A 20,962-nucleotide genomic window follows, 5' to 3' on the forward strand; every position below is an offset into this window, starting at 1 on the left:
TCTCCCTTACTGTCAATCTTCAGCTGTACTTAGCAATGAAAAGCTGACTGCAGATGTCTTCTTGGTCACTGTACCTTAGGCTCCAAATGCACAAGCAGTCAACACCATGTGGAGCTCTGATAAGCAAATGAAGATCCCTGGAATGTACTATACACACACTAGACAGATGCACACATCTGCCTGAGAAATATCCCCATTCAGCTTGTAAGATGCACACATATTAAAAAACAAAATCACATATTTGTATTAATTTTGGCAAATGCTGTGGATAATTCATTCATTCATTCATCTTCAACCGCTTATCCCGGGGTCGGGGTCGCGGGGGGTGCTGGAGCCGATCCCAGCTGACATCGGGCGTGAGGCAGGGTACACCCTGGACAGTACGCCAGTTTATCGCAGGGCACATAGAGACGAACAGAGACAGAAAACCATTCACACCTACGGGCATTTTTAGAGTCATCAATTAACCTAACACTGGATTAACTGTGGATAATCCATCTTGTAATATGATATTGTCAAGTATTAAATGTTAATAATGATGCCCTCTCGGCACCTACATGTTACTTTGCTCCTTGATGACGCTTGCTTGTCAACCCCTGCAAGGTTTGACAGATATATCTGTTTATTTTACTAAATTGGGTTTTTTCAATTGTGCACTCAAGGGAATATCAATCAAACTAGTGTGGGTTTATTCATTTTTAGAATTACTTTTATCTATTTTTACAAATTTACTTTTCAACTGTACCAGTAAATAAGTACGCTTAAGTTCAGGTACAAAAACACTGTGCAAGATGAGAAGCAGACAAATATCAAAATGTTAAAAAACCTGCTGTCTTTCACCGTTCTCTTCATTTTATCACTGCAAGATTTTCAAACTATGAGAGACAAAACAAATGGAGGCTTAACAATATATGTTATATCAATATTTATGTGAGTATAAGGTAGATAATCAGTTTCACCATCACATAGGTTTTCCACAAGTTCCCCAATGTGTTGGTTTGATGACAATTGGGGATCATCAGTATTTGAGTGTAAGGTGTCTATTCAAAATCTCGGGTACCAGGGCCCAATAATGGCAGCTCTATAAGGTCTATAGATCTTAAAGCTAACTGGGATAAGGTTTGTTTCCTTTAGAAGACACATGATAGTGTAGGGGTGTCAAGAAGGCACAAGAGGATAGTGAGTTTTACATCAAGCATTAAAGGAACCAGCAATAGCCTACTCCAGGATTAAGATTTAAAATGCAATTTCTAGGTTTTGAGGGGCATATTTAATTATGAGAAACGGTTTAAGTAAGATTCAAAACTGTCAAATGGGACAGGCACTTTGTGTTTATGTTCATGATTGTTTGACAGCTTTTTCCCCCCTTAATCTCAATTTAGGATAGTTCAGTGACCTCCTAAAGTATCACCTTACATGTAGACCTTTTAAGTGAAAATTGACTTTATAGGTCCTATATGGATTTACACGATAGGCATAGGCTAATGTACAAACGGAAGTAACTTTTTAGTTTGAGTATTCCTTGACAATGTTCAATGGACAATGTTTACCAAGAGCTACTTTAATAAAGATGTTTGAGAAGGAAAAAAAAAACGCATTTGTGTTAATCTGGTGCCGATTTGCTCTTACCAAAGCCATTAAATTGCCTCTTCTGCATGCTACCACCGAATTAGAAACCGGAAGTAATTTTTCATGACTTGATAGTTCTGGGGAAAAAAAAAAAATTCAAATAACAAACAATTTTTATTTAAATGTTGAATTCATTAAAAATATGGGAACATCATAATACATGACTTATTTTTAAGTAGATATAGACATATACAGAAATATAATATATACGATGAGTAAAAAATGAAACGAGTAGAAAAGCAAAAAACAAAGAAACATCAAATAAATAAATAAAATATGCCAAGGGTCAGTAAAGAATTAAAAATATAGTGCTGGACATACAGTAGCCTGTACATTATGTACTCTGTCAAAAGAGCTTTATAGTGACAAAATTCATCATAAAATGCGGACTATAATTTAACTTTGTGCTACTGGGAAAATCATAGAAATATACGTGTATGGCCAAAACCTACAATATTCATCTTAGTACACGACTTTACCGGCGTTACTTTTATTTTGAAAACTCCCACCGGATGTAGATATCGCTAGTCTTTTTTCCATTATTTTTTATATTCTTCTTCTTATTATTCTTATTGTTACAATTATTATTACTTTATTCATTGTGTACTTCTCTTTCTTGACTATTGTTTTATACTCAGGACATACGTATTTTGTTGAAAGTTTTTTTTGTAAATTTGTATTTAGAAATTGCGTTAGATAAATAAAGTTTGAGGGTAAAAAAAAGAAAAGAAAGGGATCGGTCTAAGTCCTGTGAGAGGTAACGGTTAGTAACCACATGCTAGCGGGGGACACATCATAACGTTACCGTTCATTAGTAGGTTTGTCCTGTGAATAATATCTGTGATTATTATCCGCTATGACTGTTGTTTCAAATAAAGTCAGCTAACAACGTCACTGTAAGGAACCCCAGGACATATTATAGTTTTATGTGAAGTTTGTTGTAAATGTATTGTGCTTTTATTTTGTTAACTGTTTATATTTTACCGGAAGTTGTGGCAAGGTGTATGGACAGTAAATCTATAGCTAAAAGCTAAACTAGGGAGGTATGGAAGAGTGAATGTTGGAGCAACGGGACAGAGTGTAAACATAAGAACTATAAAAGGATATATAGCTTCGGTCGAAAGTGGCAACAAGGTCTGTATATTATGTGTATTATGTCAAGTAATTTAGAGTTTATTTTATAGCCTACATTGCGTTAACGTCCTGCTACTACTCGTCTAATATTTAGTATCTTCTGTTTTGTGTGTTTGTACTCCGCTCTCACGTTGGTCTGTGAATGGTTGAAAAGACAAATTAAAAGAACATAAGACCATCAGTTCCGGCTATAATCATTTCGACTGGAAAGCTACAGTCACTGTTATCTCATGCAGTTTGTTGAATACAAGAGCACCACGCTGTTAATGACGCGGAGGAACCATAGGATCTCATAATGCGGAGAGTTGCTATTTATTTAAAGTCAGTGTCACAGTTTATAGATTTTTAACTCACACTGTCACTTCAAATACTAAAGACACCGTCCGCAGCGGAGGACGCTGAAGTTGGCTTTCCAAAATCAAAACATGAAACTGTTTTAAATCCTTTGTTGCCTCTCTAAAATAATCGAGGTCATATTGGACACATTTAAGCGGTAAGTGGTCTTCGATCTAGACCTACTCCAATATGGCCTATATGTGAAAAAAGCTGAGAAATCTCCCCCTTTGCGTTTTCACAAATAAAATAAAACTTTCACAAATCCTTGTTTTTCATACAGCTTTATGCTTTATCTAATGCAACAGTATGACGTGCAGACAACGGAGACGTGGTTGCTTAGTAATGTAAATTAAGTTTCCCTTAAAGTCCCCCTCCACTCAAAATTGTGATTTTCTTCTGTTTATGCCTTTTGAAATGTCTTACATAGACTTTATATCTGTGCCAAGAGACAATCCTCCCCAAGCAGCACCGGTTTGTGCACTTCTCTGAAATTTTAAATTGCAATGTATTCTGGGCAAGCTCTAGTGGGTATTTCCCTAATGCACCTATGGCTGATCCACTCTGATCTGCTTTGTCATCTTGATGAACCAGTTACACGGTACCTTTTCACCTAGAAGCTAGAACATTACAGAAGAGCCTCAATCTATAAGCGGACGGCGTGAAGCCAGATGCAAAATTCCTTAATGAGGGAGAAAGAGAAGATGTGCTTCCAGCTCTAGCTCTTGATTATTTTTGTTTCCAAACGTAAGCCATGTCTCCCCATAACATTGTTGAGACAGTCATCCAGCATTATAATCCATACCAAGGTCCACTTTTTAAGAAGTAGCAAGTCCTTCTGACCCTTTTTTTTATTTTTCATTTTCTACCATGATTAAGTTGTTAAGTTTGTAAAGTTTTAACAAGTTATACTTACAAAAAGTGGTGGGAAGTCGATAAAAAATTACCATTTCGAAAAGTGGTGGGGACATGTCCACAGCGTCCCCAGCATAAATGATGCCTATGAATCTGCCTGATACCCGTTAATATTTGCAGAAGAAAACGCACGACACTGCAAACAATACTGAAATAATTGTGAGTGCATGTAAAAAAAGAAAACAAAAACATACCAGTTTGTTATATTTGAACGGAGCTCAATCTGTATACTGTTGAAGTTGCACTGCTACCAAGTTTCATTCTTTTGGATTCAGTGATTAATCATTTAGTGGACCAGTACTCCAGTTTCAGACTACATTTTGTATTTTGAGTAATTATCAATTCCCTTTAGGTTGCTATTAGGCTTTGGTTTCATGCATTTCTGCAATAGCATTTGTTTTTCATTCAGCAGTAATGCCAGCTAAGCATACCAAGCCCAGCTTCAGCCAGTCTCAGGTGGTAGAGATGGTGAAGAGGCTCTACAGGCTGACGCCGTCAGAAATCCGCTCTCTGCCGAGCTATGATGACCAGAACTTCTATGTTGCGCCCATGGAGGGTGGCGAGTACGTCCTGAAGATAATGAACTCGGAAGACAGTAAGAACGACTCCCTGATTGAGATGCAGACATATGCCATGAGCATCCTGAACCAGCATGGACTTCCTGCTCAAACGGCCCTGCCCAACGCCTCAGGACAGCTCACGAGCCTGGAAGAAACAGGTATGGGGCTAGTCCCACATGGCCGGCCCGATTAAGATGTTATGTAACACTGTGAAAGACAAATGTCTTCTAATTTGGCAGAAAATATAGTTGTACACATCATGCGGCATTATCAGGAAATTGCATTCATATTAGCTAGACTAGAGCACCTTGTACCGTGTTTCCCACCACAGCCTTGTAGTGTTTTTCAGTCAGGTTTGTGTTAAATTAATTCTGTTTTGATTGATGTCCAAATGCTTTATAACATTTTCTCTGCTGATATTCACTCATAAATCACTTGTAAAAATAACACGCAGTTTGTATTACAAATATTTTTAGGATGTGTTGGAGTTGCCTTGGAAATTAGAGCAATCAAGGATGAATGTAATGTATGCAAATGCTGGAGGCTCAGGTGCAGCAAAGTATTCATTAGCTGTATAGCGCAGGTAAATAATATACACTAGATAGATAATAGACACTTTCCTAACATTTAGCCTGTTTCTATGACTTGGAATTTAATACCACTTTCAAGATAATTTTGTCCTCCTCTTTTTAACCTGTTAACTTATACAAGTTGACCTTCAATCCAGACATACACACGTACTGTATATACGCACATAGAGACACACATCTGGATTCCAATAGAGGTGTATAAACATCTCAAGGATAATCAGAAGAAATGGACAGCACCTGAGTTAAATATACGAGTGTCACAGCAAAGGGTCCTAACACTTATGGCCATGTGATGTTTCAGTTTTTGTTCTTTAGTAATATTTACGAAACAATCTTTGCTTTCTGCCTTTCTGAGATATTTAAGGGCATCTGAATACTGTCCGTACCCATTGTATGTCTGTGAAATAAAATTGGCCCTGTGGCGGGTCCTGTTTTATAGAGAGAAGTTTGGAGTTACGCTGTAGGAATTTACCTCAAGGTTCATTTTTTTAAAGATCTTCCTCATAATTTCCTCCAACACTCACCTCACACACTCAGGTGTTTCAGTCTTATGCAATATAACAGACTGTGGCAGGTTAATGTCCTCAGTAATACTCATACACACTTGAGTAATGATAAGTGTGCCCCTGAGCAAGGCCGCGATATACAGGTAAGGATTTATGAGGGCTAAAGAGCGAGAGTTAATGCCTGTTACACATATCCTGTCTTTACCTTTGACAGATTGTGGCCATGGCTGTCAGAAATACCTGGTGCGACTGCTGACTTATTTGCCTGGAACCACAATATCCAAAGTTCCTTTAACACCACAGTTACTGTATGAAGTCGGCAAGACTGCAGCCAGAATGGACAAAATCTTTCAAGAGGTATAATGGTAATTCCCCTGAGAAACTTTTAGATAATTTGCTTTGTTTTGTAATACCATCGGAGCTATTGTGATAAGAAAGTGCTCCACTGTTTTTTATTTTTAAACATTTTTTTTTAAAATTTACCACCACTGGCGTTTTTTGGAATTTGGAGTTCTTCAGGGCTCAGTTTCAACATAGGTCATTTTTTTTAATTGTCCCAAAGGACAGAGAGCCTAAAGAAAAAGCACTGCACCCAACATTTATTTTTATTTTTATTTCAGTGCTCCACCTTTTTTGTGTGGCTGCTCCGAGCGCTTCCACTTGAAAATCTCTGAACTTTTCAAAAATGCTCGGGTCAGAGCAATATCACAACAAAGATGGAAATAGCCATTTGTGGGAGCAGACCGGCTGCACGCTGAATTTTACTGATGAGTGTTGTGCTTTTATCACAGAATGCATTGAAAGGTTTTTGTTAGCTGTGTAGTCAACCCCCTGTTAACATAGCATTGTTAGCTACCCAGCTAATGTTAATAACGTCATAGAAACACAGGCAGCACTTCAAAGTGCTCCCTAGCGCCCTGCCAGAGCTAGAAAAACAGTCGGGAAACTGACCTGTAGTCATGAACCACGTCATTATGCGTCTTTATTGTCACCTATGTTTGCGTTATTTTAAGACCTTAATCAGATCATGTATATAATAAAGGACTAGCCCTTCATTGCTCATGAAGCTTGACTTGTGGAAATGCTAAGCTTTGATATGCAAAACCTACTTCTGTCTTGTACTTTTTCTTATGCCTTCCACTTATCAGCATTATTATTGTTTTTTTCCAGATGGAGCACCCCTACATTGATTTACTGCAGAGAAAGAAGTTCATATGGAGTCTGTCCAATGTTCCCCTCCTAGAAGCGTACATCAATACATTAGATGGAGATCCTCTTGAGGAGGTTGTGAAGTCCGTCCTTCATCAGTACAAGACCTCTGTGGTCCCTAAACGCTCCAATTTCCGCAAGTGTGAGTGTGATATTTACTTTTAAACAATTAAATAAGGGAGCAGTTTAGTCCAAACACCCTTCTGCTCACGTTCTTTGACACATTTTCACCTTGTATACTGTCAGCAGAGCCTGGCAATGCCATTGAAAACATGTGTGATAATGTATTTTAGTTCCTATAAACAACATTTTATCTCTTCATTTTCTAAGGCATTAACCATGGTGACTTCAATGACCTCAATGTGCTTGTACAACCTGATGAAAGTGACGGCCATAGGATTTCTGGCATCCTTGACTTTGGAGACATGAACAGTGGCTACTACATCCATGAGCTAGCCATCGCTATCATGTACATGATGACGGAGCACCCTAACCCCATAGAGGTGGGTGGACCCGTCCTCGCAGGCTGGGAAAGTGTTCTTCCCCTCAAAGAGGAAGAGAAAGATTGTCTCTATGTGCTGGTACTGTCACGCTTCTGCCAGTCGTTGGTTTTAGCTCGTCACTCTGTGACCTTGCATCCAGAGAATGCAGAATATCTGATGATTACAACCAGGAAGGGCGTCCACATTCTGCAGAAACTCTGGGAGCTCGGAAAGGAGCAGGTGGAGAAGGTGTGGTTCCAGAGTGCTGCTCAATTCAGTGACACGAAGTGAGAAATATGTAAGGAATAGTGATGCACCGATCTGATGTTGATATCAGGCCGATACTGACTCAAAAAGCTGGCTTGGGTATATGGTCCAATCGATACATTAAATCAATGTTTATAAACTGTGTGAAAACTCTCTTGTTTCCCGTAGAGTTCATTATTCCATTTTATTTGAGTATCTGAATCATCAGTGTGATTTGCTATATTAAACACTCTACATTTATGCCCTACACAGCATCGTTTACTTAAAAACTCTACATTGGGATGCAAAGAGCGGTGTCAATGGCGTTTACGCTACTTTCTGCTTACAATCCCAAACTGCAATGCTCCACATTTTATAGATGCAAAAACTGTTGAGTGACACAGTTTTCAGTATGGCAATGATTTACAAGTGTCTGAAATATAAATGCTATTGAGTAAATAATTGACCGTCTATTGTGTAAGGAGTTGTGAAAGAGTGAACAACGGGGTAATTTCAGACACAGCCAATGTGTCTGTAACTACATACTGCAATTACAACATCAGTGTACTGAAGCACACTTAATTTATCTGCAAACAGCCATTAGGTTGAGATAATAAATGCATTTTGAACCAGTATGCAGATTTCATTACTATTGCTCAAACCAAGGCAGTAAAAAGACTTAAGGAATTGAGAAATAATTATTCAGTTGTTGTTAAATGCTGTAAACCATGCTATGAAGTGTGATGTCTGCCAACTTCAGTTAACCCGGTAGCATTAAATATTAGTACAGCATCACATCACACAACATGTATTACATTTTGTGGATTGTGCTTTAATTTTGTGAAAATTGTTTGATACTAACACAAGTGTCCCAACAGATCTTTATAACAAGGATAAGATCTGGGATTGCACAAATTGTTCTAATCCAGTATAACCCAAAGAAAAAACATCACCCTCATCCAAAATGGCTTCAGCTATGCAGCAAAAACTCAAAAACAAATACAGACTTATTTAAATGATGACATTTTTTTATTTTATTTCACATTTTTATTCGTGATGTAACCCATACCGCTACAGTGGACATTTCTGATACCCTTTTGAAATACTTTTTTTGTTTTACAGTCTGAAATGATAATACATAAAATAATATATCTTTCCAGCGTGATTTACACAAAATTTCTGAAAATCAATAAAAAAAAATAAAAAAATAGAATAGCAGTGTTGGAAAAGTGATGCATCCCTTTAGATTCTAGAATAACCTTTATAAACATTTTCAGGAATAACCAATTAACTTCCAAATTACACCTGACATCAATCGGGGCGTTTTTCATTACTTTAGAATAAAATCTGCTCTTCCTTGAGGATTCCACTCCTAGTAGAGCATGGTAACAAATAATTCACCATGGTTGGAAAGATGCTTTCAAAAGAGCTCCGGGATAAAGTTGTGGATAGGCACAAGTTAGGAGAGGGATATTAAAAGATTTCACAGGCTTCAAATATCCTTCTATACCGTTCAGAGTATTGTCCAGAAGTGGAAGGCATATGGCTCCACCCAGACCTTGCCAAGATCGGGCCGCCCCTCCAAAGTGGAGCCAGGAGAAGATTGATCAGGGAAGCTGCCAAGAGGCCCATGGTGACCTTGAAGGAGTTACAAGTCTTAATGGCAGAGGTTGGTTGACCTGTGCGTCGGACAACAATTTCACAAGTTCTAAATGTTTGGCATGCTGGCAAGAAAGAAGCCTCTTCTGAAAAAATGTCACACTGAGTTTCGTTTACAGTTTGCCAAAAAAACATATTGAAGATTCTGATGCCATGTGGCAAAAGGTTATATGGTCAGATGAGACCAAAATTTAAGTTTTTGGGTTGAAATCCAAGCGCTTTGTTTAGTGGAAACCTAACTGAGAACACCACCCAAAACACACCATCCCTACAGTGAAGCATGGTGGTGGCAGCATTATGTTGTGGGCTTGTTTCTCTTCAGCAGCGACTGGGCAATTGGTCCGGATTTAAGGAAAAATGGATGCTGTCAAGTCCACCCAAATTCTTGAGGAAAACCTGTGGCCCCCTGTCAGGCACTTGAAAATGGGGCAGGTGGTTCATCTTCCAACAGGACAACGACCCAAAACACACCGCCATAAAAACAACACAGTGGCTAAACGACAGGAAGGTGAATGTTCCAGAGTGGCCTATCCAAGCCCTGACCTGAATCCTACAGAACGTCTGTGGATGGACTTGAACAGTGCAGTCCATCGCCGCTCACCAAAGAATTTGACTGAACTCGAACAGTTCTGCAGGAAGAATGGGGAAATATTTCCCAGTCTAGGTGCACAAGGCTGGTAGAGACATATCCAAACAGACTGAAGGCTGTAATTAAAGCAAAAGGTGCCTCCACAAAGTATTAAATCAGGTGACTCATCACTTTTCCAACCCTGCTATTCTAGTTTTTCATTTTTTATTAATTTTCAGAAATTTTGAAAAAAACTATTTCATTTGAATGTTGTATGGTAAAATGTGTAAATCACGCTGGAACTATAATTTTTTATGTATTAAGATTCAGGCTGTAAAACAAAAATGTGACTATTTCAAAAGGATATCAGACCTTTCTGTTGGCTCTGTACGTCTCTTGAGCTAATATAGGTTAATCTCAAGTTTATGAATTTTGTATACCTAGTTTCACTAATACCTTGGTTCACATTTCTATTGTAAATGCAGCTGTAAGAACTTTCGGAAGAGTAGCTGCTGCAATGAGGATCCTTAATAAACAAACAAACATTGGCTCATTTGATTATTGTTCACTTTATATAATGTTACTGATTCACAATTAGATCATAGGTTTACAGTTTCACATAACTTTCAAAATCAACCCTGCTTTATGTACAGCAGGATTCACATCAGTTTTGACACCTGGCTGTCAGAGTCCATGTAGGGCATGTAGGGCTGGTGATTTGTAAAGAGTTAAAAGTCACCAACTCAGACAAAATAAATAAAACATCCTTGAATCAGACATTAATTCATGTGCAACTTTATTTATGCATCTGGATAAATGTACCCGATCTAACCACTGGGTGGCATTGTAAACAAACATGAACCTTGATAAAATTCAACCTGTTAACTCTGCAGTGAATATCTAGACTTAATAACAGGCTGTTCTAGTTAACCAGTCAGTCCCACCTAAAGGATTAAACAGGCCCTGCTCCTCCCAGTGTGTTGTACTATCGGTTTGCGGGGAGGGGTATGATGACGGACCCTAGGGGGGCTCTGTAGTAACGTGACTTTTCGACTGACATTTTAAATCTCCAGTCAAATGACCATTTCTCAAAATAGCACTCTAAGTACTAAAAGCCACGTGTGACACCCCCCCCACCCCCTTTTACATATAGCCCCATCACCTGCAAAAAGTGATGAACCAATGTCCTCCTCTTTTGTCTGTTTTCATAGTCCCCTCATATCAATAAAAATAATTGTGGTTCCGCAAGAATGCTTAGAGCGTGCTCACACTATCCTTTTGGCCGCGGCCAAAACCGTTTTTTCAGCTAAAGTCTAGTACCTTTAAGTAGTGTGAGCGCACCCGCTCCGCGCTCAACCGGGGCCAGCTGGGCCGCCACGGCCCGCTTGAAAGAGGTGGGCTTTAGCGGAGCCGTTTGCACATGTACGAGCACGAGCGTGCGCACGTGTACGAGCACGAGCACGAGCCCTACGGCAGTAGCGTTATGTCCGCCTGTTCGGACATGTAAATAGAAGGACGGACCATGCGCGGACATTTAACAACAACAACAATGGTGGTGAAAGGTTCACGTTGGTGTGGTGCGGAGGTGGAGTGTTTACTGCAGATTTGGTCAGATGAAAATATTCAAAAACATTCGACAAGACGCACAAAAACTCCGAGGTCTATGGAAAGATTTGTAAACAAAGCCACACACACGCGATCAATGCGTGTGACGTGTTACGGCTTGAAGGCGTATGGACAGTAAGGGCGTGATCACACTGTCCTCCCGGACCACGACCCGGACTTTAGGGTACTTGTCCCCCCTCCCTCTCCCCCCGCGCCCCAGCCCCGTTTGTACTCACACTGCCTGGGCCTCGGCCAATGCTTCTTACTGTCCATACGCCTTCAAGCCGTAACACGTCACACGCATTGATCGCGTGTGTGTGGCTTTGTTTACAAATCTTTCCATAGACCTCGGAGTTTTTGTGCGTCTTGTCGAATGTTTTTGAATATTTTCATCTGACCAAATCTGCAGTAAACACTCCACCTCCGCACCACACCAACGTGAACCTTTCACCACCATTGTTGTTGTTGTTAAATGTCCGCGCATGGTCCGTCCTTCTATTTACATGTCCGAACAGGCGGACATAACGCTACTGCCGTAGGGCTCGTGCTCGTGCTCGTACACGTGCGCACGCTCGTGCTCGTACATGTGCAAACGGCTCCGCTAAAGCCCACCTCTTTCAAGCGGGCCGTGGCGGCCCAGCTGGCCCCGGTTGAGCGCGGAGCGGGTGCGCTCACACTACTTAAAGGTACTAGACTTTAGCTGAAAAAACGGTTTTGGCCGCGGCCAAAAGGATAGTGTGAGCACGCTCTAAGAAGCATTGGCCGAGGCCCAGGCAGTGTGAGTACAAACGGGGCTGGGGCGCGGGGGGAGAGGGAGGGGGGACAAGTACACTAAAGTCCGGGTCGTGGTCCGGGAGGACAGTGTGATCACGCCCTTAGAAAAATGACTGAAAGTGATGACACTAATAGCAGTACTTATTTGTCCTTATGTCCTGGATTTACTTGCAATCCGTCCTCCATCTCCATATTTGTTGTATCACAGGGATATTCTGGGCCTGATCTGACTTGCCATGATACAGGCTGACTTGATATTGCCCCGGGCTCTCACTGCCAGCCCACTCATCTCATCAGAGCAGTGCGTCGTTGAATCTGTTGCTTTGTTGTTTTTTTTCCAGAGCAGCCACACAGCTCACCTCAGAAGTGTTGCTCAGGTGTGTCATAGCAACAACACCATATGCGTGAAAACACGCATATCAGTCTCAGCGGTTCAGCCTGGTAGGCTTTTTTACAATTCCACTGATTAGGAACCGTACGTCTACTACTTCACTATGGACAGCAGGGGTCTCTGTTATTGTATGTCTCTCTGTGATAATCACACAAGCTTTTGAACAGGTTTATCATGTATTTTGTAAGAGGGGCAGGTCAAAACAAAACGTCCAAACCAGATGCAAAAGGCATATTTTACCACCAGGGTCTAAAAACAACTACCTCTCACCTTACAGTGTCGGCTGAAAGAAGATGGGTAAGTGCACAAATTATCTGATAAATGACTGTAAAATCAAGTTCATTAAAAGCTCAGATGCATTTATTTATTTTTTTTACGTTTTTTTATCTAGACAAAGCCTGTGCAGGTTTTACAGACAGGGCTTAAACTATTGCCCAAGACTAAAATGCCTGTTTGTATTAAATCGAGGTGATTTGAACAGAATTCTCTCAAATGGTTATAGTTGTAGATTAAACCTGTTCTGGGTTAAACTTAAACCAATTGCAAGAGAGAGAATTATAGCTATGCTACTCTAGGACTAAAGTGAAGCATGGAATATCTAAATGAGGACCAACATGCACTACAAAGATAAGCCAGATGAGATTAAATTACTCTGATTAAAAACAACCTTTTAAGTCCACTTTTGCTAGAAAATTCAGTACATACGTTCCCTTTTGGAGATGATACTTATGGCTTCTTTTTGCTGTGATAATGTTAGTTCTGTAAAAAATAAAAACAAAGGGTCGGCCGGTGGAACAGTGGTTAGAGCAGTTTGAATCCGACCAGCGGCCCTTTGCGGGATGTCTCTCCCTCCTCTCACCCCATTTCCTTTCTGTCCTATATAATAAAAGGCTTGAAAAACTGCCAAAAAAAAATGAAAACAATGTGCAGCTACATTACGAGTGTCTAAGACAAGGATGGGTTTAAAATGAAGTAAATAAAATAAGCCCGACCTTTATCAGCTGCAATGATTTGTACATTTATATCTAGATAATTATAATCTAATAAATCAATTTTGAAATGGGCCAATCTGCAGAATGAGAACTTTTACTTTTCGTACTTTAAGTTAAGTTGATGCAAATACTTTTGTACTATTGCTTAAGTAACATTTAGAATGCAGGACTTGTAAAGTCTAAGAGAGTGTTTCCAAAGTCTGGTATTAACACTTTAACTTAAGTAAAAGCTCTGAGTACTTCCACCACTGCCCACACATATAGAAACGACTCAATTTAGAGAGACAGAGACTTAGAGTTTCAGAACAGCTCCAACCGGGGTGGAATGCACAGTCGCTTTGACGAAAACAACATAAGCGGCGGAAACACTGGGTGTTTTGCAACTTCAATTTAGAGGGTTGTGATGTTTATTAAAACTTTAGTATATGCTGCCTTATGTTCGACACACGACTCTGCTCTCTCTCCAGAGCAGCTTTGCCTGACAGGCACAGGAGCCTTCAGTGGTGTTTACAGGCTATTACGTGTTTGAAAGTATTGTCGATTGGTGGTAAATGAAATCCTATATGAATAAAGTTACGGCGTTGCCTCTCTTATGCTTTATATATGGACACGGAAGGATTAGCCTGAACAGGCAACATCCATGTAGGCTTTTTGGTGGCGCTGTAGAGACTTTAACATAGCAACGCGGTGACGCCATAGACATAAAGAGTAGACGCCTCATCGAACGTTGGGCCTGTTGGCGCTGACGAGCGGTGGGGCCGCCATCTTGGCCCGGTCGCCCGCTCCACTCAGTGTAAGGACAGGACACGGTTCGGCGTATTTTAATATTCACAGTGGGATTAACAGTAATAGAATATTCTGATATATGATATATGTGATGTATGATAGGTGTTTTGCAAACACTATAAATATAAACACAACAAGAGAAATCATTTATAGAGTATTAATAGGCTGTATTTCATACATGAATACATAAATCTCTCTCTCACTCACTCTCTCTCTTTCTCTCTCTCTCACACACACACACACACACACACACACACAAACACACGCAAGCACACACACACACACACACACACACACTCAGAGAAAATTAAAATACATATAAATCAAGAGTATCAATACAATTAGGTCAGAGAGAGAGAGATGACATTTTGGACACATCTAAATACAAGTCAAACAGACACACTTTCATTTAAAGCACTAAAAAAAACAAGAGCCGAACCCTATATGTTATAAATATTCAGAAATGATCCATGCTCTGCCAGTCGCATAGTCGTGGTAGTGGAGAGGAGAGGGAGCGAGTGTGTGTGGTATAAAAATATATATAACATTTTGTTAAATCGATCATTTTCACACTGTTTTGTTATTGCACAGTTACCAATTAGAGTGTAGCTCTAATTGGTAAAGACAGTGATGTTGTAGGAGTACTTTGTATAGTATCTAAAATTACTGTGTCCTTGTTTTTAGGCAAGGTCTAATTATGTGAATGTCTTCTTTATTACATATTTTAATTATGTAGTTATTGTATTTAATGTGCAAACAAAAACACGGGGCATAGTTCAGTAATATCAATTTTAAATTATACAAATGATTTAAGATTTTTCCTTAGTTCAATAAATTTATGATTTTTTCTTTTCAGACTGTTTCAACTTCTGTGGTACAACTAAACTAAAAAAGCCTGGACTCATCAGTTCTGGTTTACAAACATGTGACGTTCGTCCTGCTTTAAGTGGAGATGTGGAAAACCAAGTAAAAATGTATGGAACATTTTGTTCAGCTGTGAGAATATCGGGCACAGAGTGGAAATACATGTTCACGCTTGCCTCGTAAATCTCTGATTCATTCTTTATAATAAACCCCACATCATGTTGCTCCTGTTTGATGAAACAGTTTAACAGCAAAGGATATTGATCAGATTCTGACACTTCTCCTTTGATAGTCTAAACTTAAAAAAAAAAAGTGACATGACATGAAAAATTATCTCATAATTCATCTCAATGTCATGTTCAATATTTAAAAAAACAAAACTGAGAATATCTGAGGTGACCTGAGATTAACTGTCTCTGAAGTGTCTTCCTCTCATGAAACCACAGCACATCCTCCGCTGACCTACTGCTGGAAATGTGCAACCATTTACACTAGACCACATGTACGACAACCCCTCTCCTCCCTGCTTCTCCTTTCATATCTACACAGGCATACACACACACATCTGGCCGGGGGGTAAATTAACTAAGATTCCCACAGAGGCTAATCTCCACGCCTCTACTGTGTCAAGATAATAATAATAAAATAAGGGACAGCAGCTCCTCTGGCAGCTAAATATGTATCTACCTGCCACAGCCTGAGGGACTCACTATAACATTCAAAAATGCATGGATTTATGTATAATTGTTTAAAATTGTACTGTACCGTACTGATTATGAATTGTAATATTGTAATATTAGATTAGAGCAGGAATACGCTGCTCAGTGCTCTGGCATCTTGTTCCTTCTGCTGCTCAACTCAGAGGCTCAACGAGTCACTCACAGAACTGATCTGGGAGAATGACCGGTCCAAGATGGCGGCCGCATTTCTCGCGGCCCAACGTTCGATGCGGCGTCTACTCTTTATATGTCTATGGGTGACGCGGTAGCGAGCGCTAAACCGGAAGTAGGAAGTCATACCGGAAGTAATCGAACCGGAAGTGACGTCATGGTATGACGCGAGGTATACAATATATTAATTCAGCAAACAAACTGGTTTAACTGTATTTCTTAACAGAAATAGGCATTAACCCTTTAAAAAATAAACAACAATGTTAATGACTTAAGGTCAACACAACTTTACTCTTATGTGCAGATAATGCAGCTGTTGATCCAAGGCCAAGGCTCACCCTGCGGCAAGCAACTGAACTAACACTGCAACTTTATGGAGTGACCATAACTGAGATCTCCACCCTGCCTAGTTTTGGTGACCAGAACTTCCTTTTGGTGGACAAAGAGGGTATGAAGTTTGTCCTGAAGATCATGAACTCTGAAGAAAGTAAGGATGTTACCCTGCTGGAGGTGCAGACCCTCGCCATGTCCTTTCTACGGCAGCATGGTTTTCCTGCTCAGACGGTCGTGCCCACCACCAGAGGACAGCTCATGAGTATGGAGGAAATAGGTAACAACAAAATACCTCTGCTGTCTAATTTCATAAAATTGATCTTATCGTGAGTCATACAAGACAGCAGAGTAAATCCCAAACACATGCACAAATAGGTGGGTGGTTAAGCTACATACATACTTTAGATTAGTTTCTTAAAAAATATTTTAATACCACTTTAAAGATATTTTTAACTGTATTCAGACTTGGCTTTATTTCAATGATTTATTGCAAAGCGTTTGTTTCCAGTACACACATATGATACATTTTATAAAATGCGTCTCTCACACCAGGCTTAAAGAGTGATGAAAACAGATTCTTACATATATTCATATTCAGTACAGCAACCAACCAACGACAACTAATGGCCAAAATGCATGGGGTGCGTACACAGTGCGACAAGGCTGCGATGGCATACTGCAGCATATCCGAAGCAGGGCGCGTCCAATTAAAGATGCTACATGGACCACAGAAGCTGTGCAGCTCAACTTTACACAGCTCGTCTGTTTTTTTCCTTTATGTGGGCTACACAGTCATCCAACAGTTGAAAACTACACATAACTGTGAAAAAAACAAGTATTCCCCAAAAACATGAACATGTTCAATGAACACCCTCTTTTAGTGCTGTCACTGTCTATGGGATTCTCGTTATTATACATCATCAGCATGTATGTCTGGCTCTGTGATGTATATACAGTATGTATGTCTCCTGAAATTGATAAATTCTGTTTCAGAGAGCTCATAAAGTGTTGAGCTAAGTTGTTAATCACACTCAATGATAACACACACAATGATAATTAACCAGCCCTTGACCATGTCATGCTTTAAAAGGGCTAACAGCAAGGGGAACGTATGACACACCAAGGTAGGAAATCCAGGGGCCCTGGGGGGGTCTGCAACCCCTTGATTGATACTTGAGAACCCTTTGTTAAAAAAAAACTGTCACTTGCAATTTTTTAAAAACATTATGGATACAGAAAAATATTGTTATGGGGTTTCCTCTTACATTGCCACTTTGGTTGTGTTGTTGTGTGAGTGGCATTGTTGTTAATTATAGCCTGGGTGATGTGTGTGCAGAGCATTTATTTCAGAATCAGAATCAGAAATACTTTAATAATCCCAGGGGGATATTATTTTTGTTACTAAGCTCCAGATATACCAACAACAAATACTGTATTATACAAACTAAATATATAGAAGTAATAACTCAAATTTAAATTTACAGTAGTGAAATACAGTACATACAAGATCAAAGATTGTTTGAGGTTGAGTCTGAATTACTTAGAGGATGTGACAGACTCTCCAAGGGATGCGTGTGTCTTAGAGAGGGTGGGAGACATTTTCCAGGATAGACCAGAGCCTGGACAGCATCCTCCTCTCTGCCACGGTCATCATGGTGTCCAGCTTCGCCCTCCTGATCAGTTTGTTCAGTTTGTTGGTGTGGTGGTCGCCTTCAGTCCACTGCCCCAGCATGTGACAGCGAAGAAGTTCACATAGGCTAGTTAATTGCCTTGGCTGGCTTACATGAAATGTTGTATGTTGCATATTGAGTTATACTATCAGCTTGGAGGATGTATTGGACACATGCAGACAGACACAGACATCAGCAAAACACTGGGGCACTAGGAAGGGTGGACCAGGTATTTTGCACACTGTGTTCCATGATTTCTTTCTTTACCATTGGCAGATTGTGGCTGTGGCTGTCAGAAGTACTTGGTGCGGCTGCTGACTTATTTGCCTGGAACCACTATTTCCAAGGTTCCTTTAACACCACAGTTACTGTATGAAACTGGCAAGACAGCAGCTAGAATGGACGAAATCCTTCAAGAGGTATAATGGTAACATTTTGATGATTTACTTTGTTTTATAATGCCATCAAATTTGAATAATAACAAAGTATTCTCATTTGGATAATGTATCTAATAAAGTTCTAGCCATTTACTGCTTATTCAGCCTATTCTCATTTCCAAGCCGCCAAATATCGCTTCTCTATGCACAATCTTTCCCTAATCTTAACCAAGGGGTTTTGTTGCCTTAACCTAACTACATGGTTAGTCTCTGTGGCAGAAGTCCTCACGGAATGAAGCATCAGAATTGTGTCATCACACTCAAAACTCTTCATCTGGCAGATTTCGGCATATCTCTGGTTGTCCACAACCTACCTTTATGCGGATTTCAGTGGCTAAATGTGCGCTGTTTATTGGAGGAGTAATACCCATAGAGTTCAGTAGAGGGCTGCATCTGTGCTTATAGAACTAGGGTTACAAAATTATAACTTCATTTTTTCCAGATGGAGCACTCCTACCTTGATGTGCTGCAAAGAGAGAAGTTCATATGGAGTCTGTCCAATGTTCCCCTCCTGGAAGCGTACATCAATACATTAGATGGACATCCTCTTGAGGAGGTTGTGAAGTCTGTCATTCATCAGTACAAGACCTCTGTGGTCCCTAAACGCTCCAATTTCCACAAGTGTGAGTGTCATATTTACTTTTCAACATTTAGATAAGTGAGCTGCTCCAAACACTCTTCTGCTCACGCTCTTTGACATGGTTCAATCGCAACTACTACTGTCAGCAGAGCCTGGAGATGCCACTGAATACATGCATGATAATGTATTTTTCTTTTAACAACACTTTATTTCGTCCCTTTCTCAGGCATTAACCATGGTGACTTCAATAACCTTAATGTGCTTGTACAACCTGATGAGAGTGACAGCCACAGGATTTCTGGCATCATTGACTTTGGAGACATGAACAGTGGCTACTACATCCATGAGATAGCAATTGCAATTATGCACATGATGATGGAGCACCCTAACCCCATAGAGGTGGGTGGACCCGTCCTCGCAGGCTGGGAAAGTGTTCTTCCCCTCAAGGAGGAAGAGAAAGATTGTCTCTATGTGCTGGTACTGTCACGCTTCTGCCAGGCGTTGGTTTTAGCTCGTCACTCTGTGACCTTGCATCCAGAGAATGCAGAGTATCTGATGATATATACATCCAGGAAGGGCGTCCACATTCTGCAGACACTCTGGGAGCTCGGAAAGGAGCAGGTGGAGAAGGTGTGGTTCCAGAGTGCTGCTCAATTCAGTGACAGGAAGTGAGAAATATGATGACGAGGACAATTTTTACTATGGATTCTCAAGTTTTCAATTGTCAAATTCCTGTCAATATATTCAACTTTCATTCTCTCTCTCTCTCTCTCTCTCTCTCTCTCTCTCTCTCTCTCTCTCTCTCTCTCTCTCTCTCTCTCTCTCTCTCTCTCTCTCTCTCTCTCTCTCTCTCTCCTCTCTCTCTCTCTCTCTCTCTCTCTCTCTCTATCTCTCTCTTCTCTCTCTCTCCTCTCTCTCTCTCTCTCTCTCTCTCTCTCTCTCTCTCTCTCTCTCTCTCTCTCTCTCCTCTCTCTCTCTCTCTCTCTCTCTCTCTCCTCTCTCTCCTCTCTCTCTCTATATATATATATATATATTTAGTGTATATATATATATATATACAGTGTATATATATATATATATTTCCCAATGTACTATATTTGTGATGGGTGTTGATATTTGGGACAAAGCATACATTTAGAAGCTGTACGTTAGAAATATTAGAGGAAAAACATGAGCCAGCTACTGTAGATCCTACTCCGTCACCGATTTTGAATTTACCATTATAAATAAATAATTCAAGTCCTATTCAGAGGAGGGTCTACTTTTATTTATCTTTATAGGTTCTTCTACTGAATAATGGACACTTCTGCAGTTCCCAATAGAAAATTAATTTGTATGGTCTATGACCTGCATTGTAAAACATGTCTTTCAACTTATTAATTAAAGATGCTTAACTGTAGTCCTTAAAAAGCTGGGGACCCAGAATCACTTGACTCTTAAGGAAACTAAAAAGCTTACCGTTCTGTAGAGGAAGGGTTGTGGTGAACTATTATTTCAGTTAGTAGCCTACTTGGGTGCCATACTGTGCATGCAAATTGCAGCAGTATGTAAAACAAACTGAAACAGACCTACAGGAAAATTAGAAATCTATGTGGTTTGATTGGGTGTGCATATATATACATTAGTAACATTAAAATGCAGTTAATTTTGAGTTTGGTCTGTTGCAAATTCATTCTAGTGTATTGACACTCTTGTTAAAAAAAAGGTCCTCATGCAATTTGCTTGTAAAATATAATTATCTGTTACATATAATATATTAGTTGACAAAAAATCCTCACGGCAAGGCTCATCAGCTGTTCATTGTTATTG

General features: G+C 39.9%; 2 protein-coding genes across 3 annotated transcripts; both read left to right on the top strand.

Moving 5' to 3' along the window:
- Positions 1-2,679: 2,679 nt before the first annotated feature.
- On the top strand, positions 2,680-7,649 carry hykk.2 (hydroxylysine kinase, tandem duplicate 2; the record flags this gene model as incomplete). 2 transcript variants are annotated; one of them, XM_083911021.1, is made up of 5 exons in its annotated part: positions 2,680-2,763; positions 4,421-4,729; positions 5,882-6,024; positions 6,838-7,018; positions 7,207-7,649. In XM_083911021.1, exons 2-5 carry the CDS (start codon positions 4,426-4,428, stop codon positions 7,647-7,649), a joined length of 1,071 nt encoding a protein of 356 aa, XP_083767147.1. In that variant the 5' UTR covers positions 2,680-2,763; positions 4,421-4,425. The 2 variants fall into 2 exon arrangements, with proteins under 2 accessions (XP_083767147.1, XP_083767148.1); XM_083911022.1 differs by having other exon boundaries at positions 2,695-2,763; positions 4,424-4,729.
- A 5,134-nt stretch (positions 7,650-12,783) lies between these two features.
- On the top strand, positions 12,784-19,884 carry LOC310945238 (hydroxylysine kinase-like). Its single transcript, XM_083911275.1, has 5 exons — positions 12,784-12,898; positions 16,438-16,743; positions 18,413-18,555; positions 19,016-19,196; positions 19,380-19,884. Exons 1-5 carry the CDS (start codon positions 12,895-12,897, stop codon positions 19,823-19,825), a joined length of 1,080 nt encoding a protein of 359 aa, XP_083767401.1. The 5' UTR covers positions 12,784-12,894; the 3' UTR covers positions 19,826-19,884.
- The last annotated feature ends 1,078 nt before the right edge of the window (positions 19,885-20,962 follow it).

The sequence above is a fragment of the Echiichthys vipera genome (assembly GCF_963691815.1).
Source record: "Echiichthys vipera genome assembly, chromosome: 3".
In the NCBI taxonomy this organism is placed as follows: domain Eukaryota; kingdom Metazoa; phylum Chordata; class Actinopteri; order Perciformes; family Trachinidae; genus Echiichthys; species Echiichthys vipera.

Bases quoted from the DNA above. Each gene is read 5' to 3' on its own strand.
- LOC310945238 (XM_083911275.1), top strand. The intron at 18,556-19,015 runs GTATAATGGTAA...CATTTTTTCCAG, and splicing joins TGGACGAAATCCTTCAAGAG to ATGGAGCACTCCTACCTTGA. The intron at 19,197-19,379 runs GTGAGTGTCATA...TCCCTTTCTCAG, and splicing joins ACGCTCCAATTTCCACAAGT to GCATTAACCATGGTGACTTC.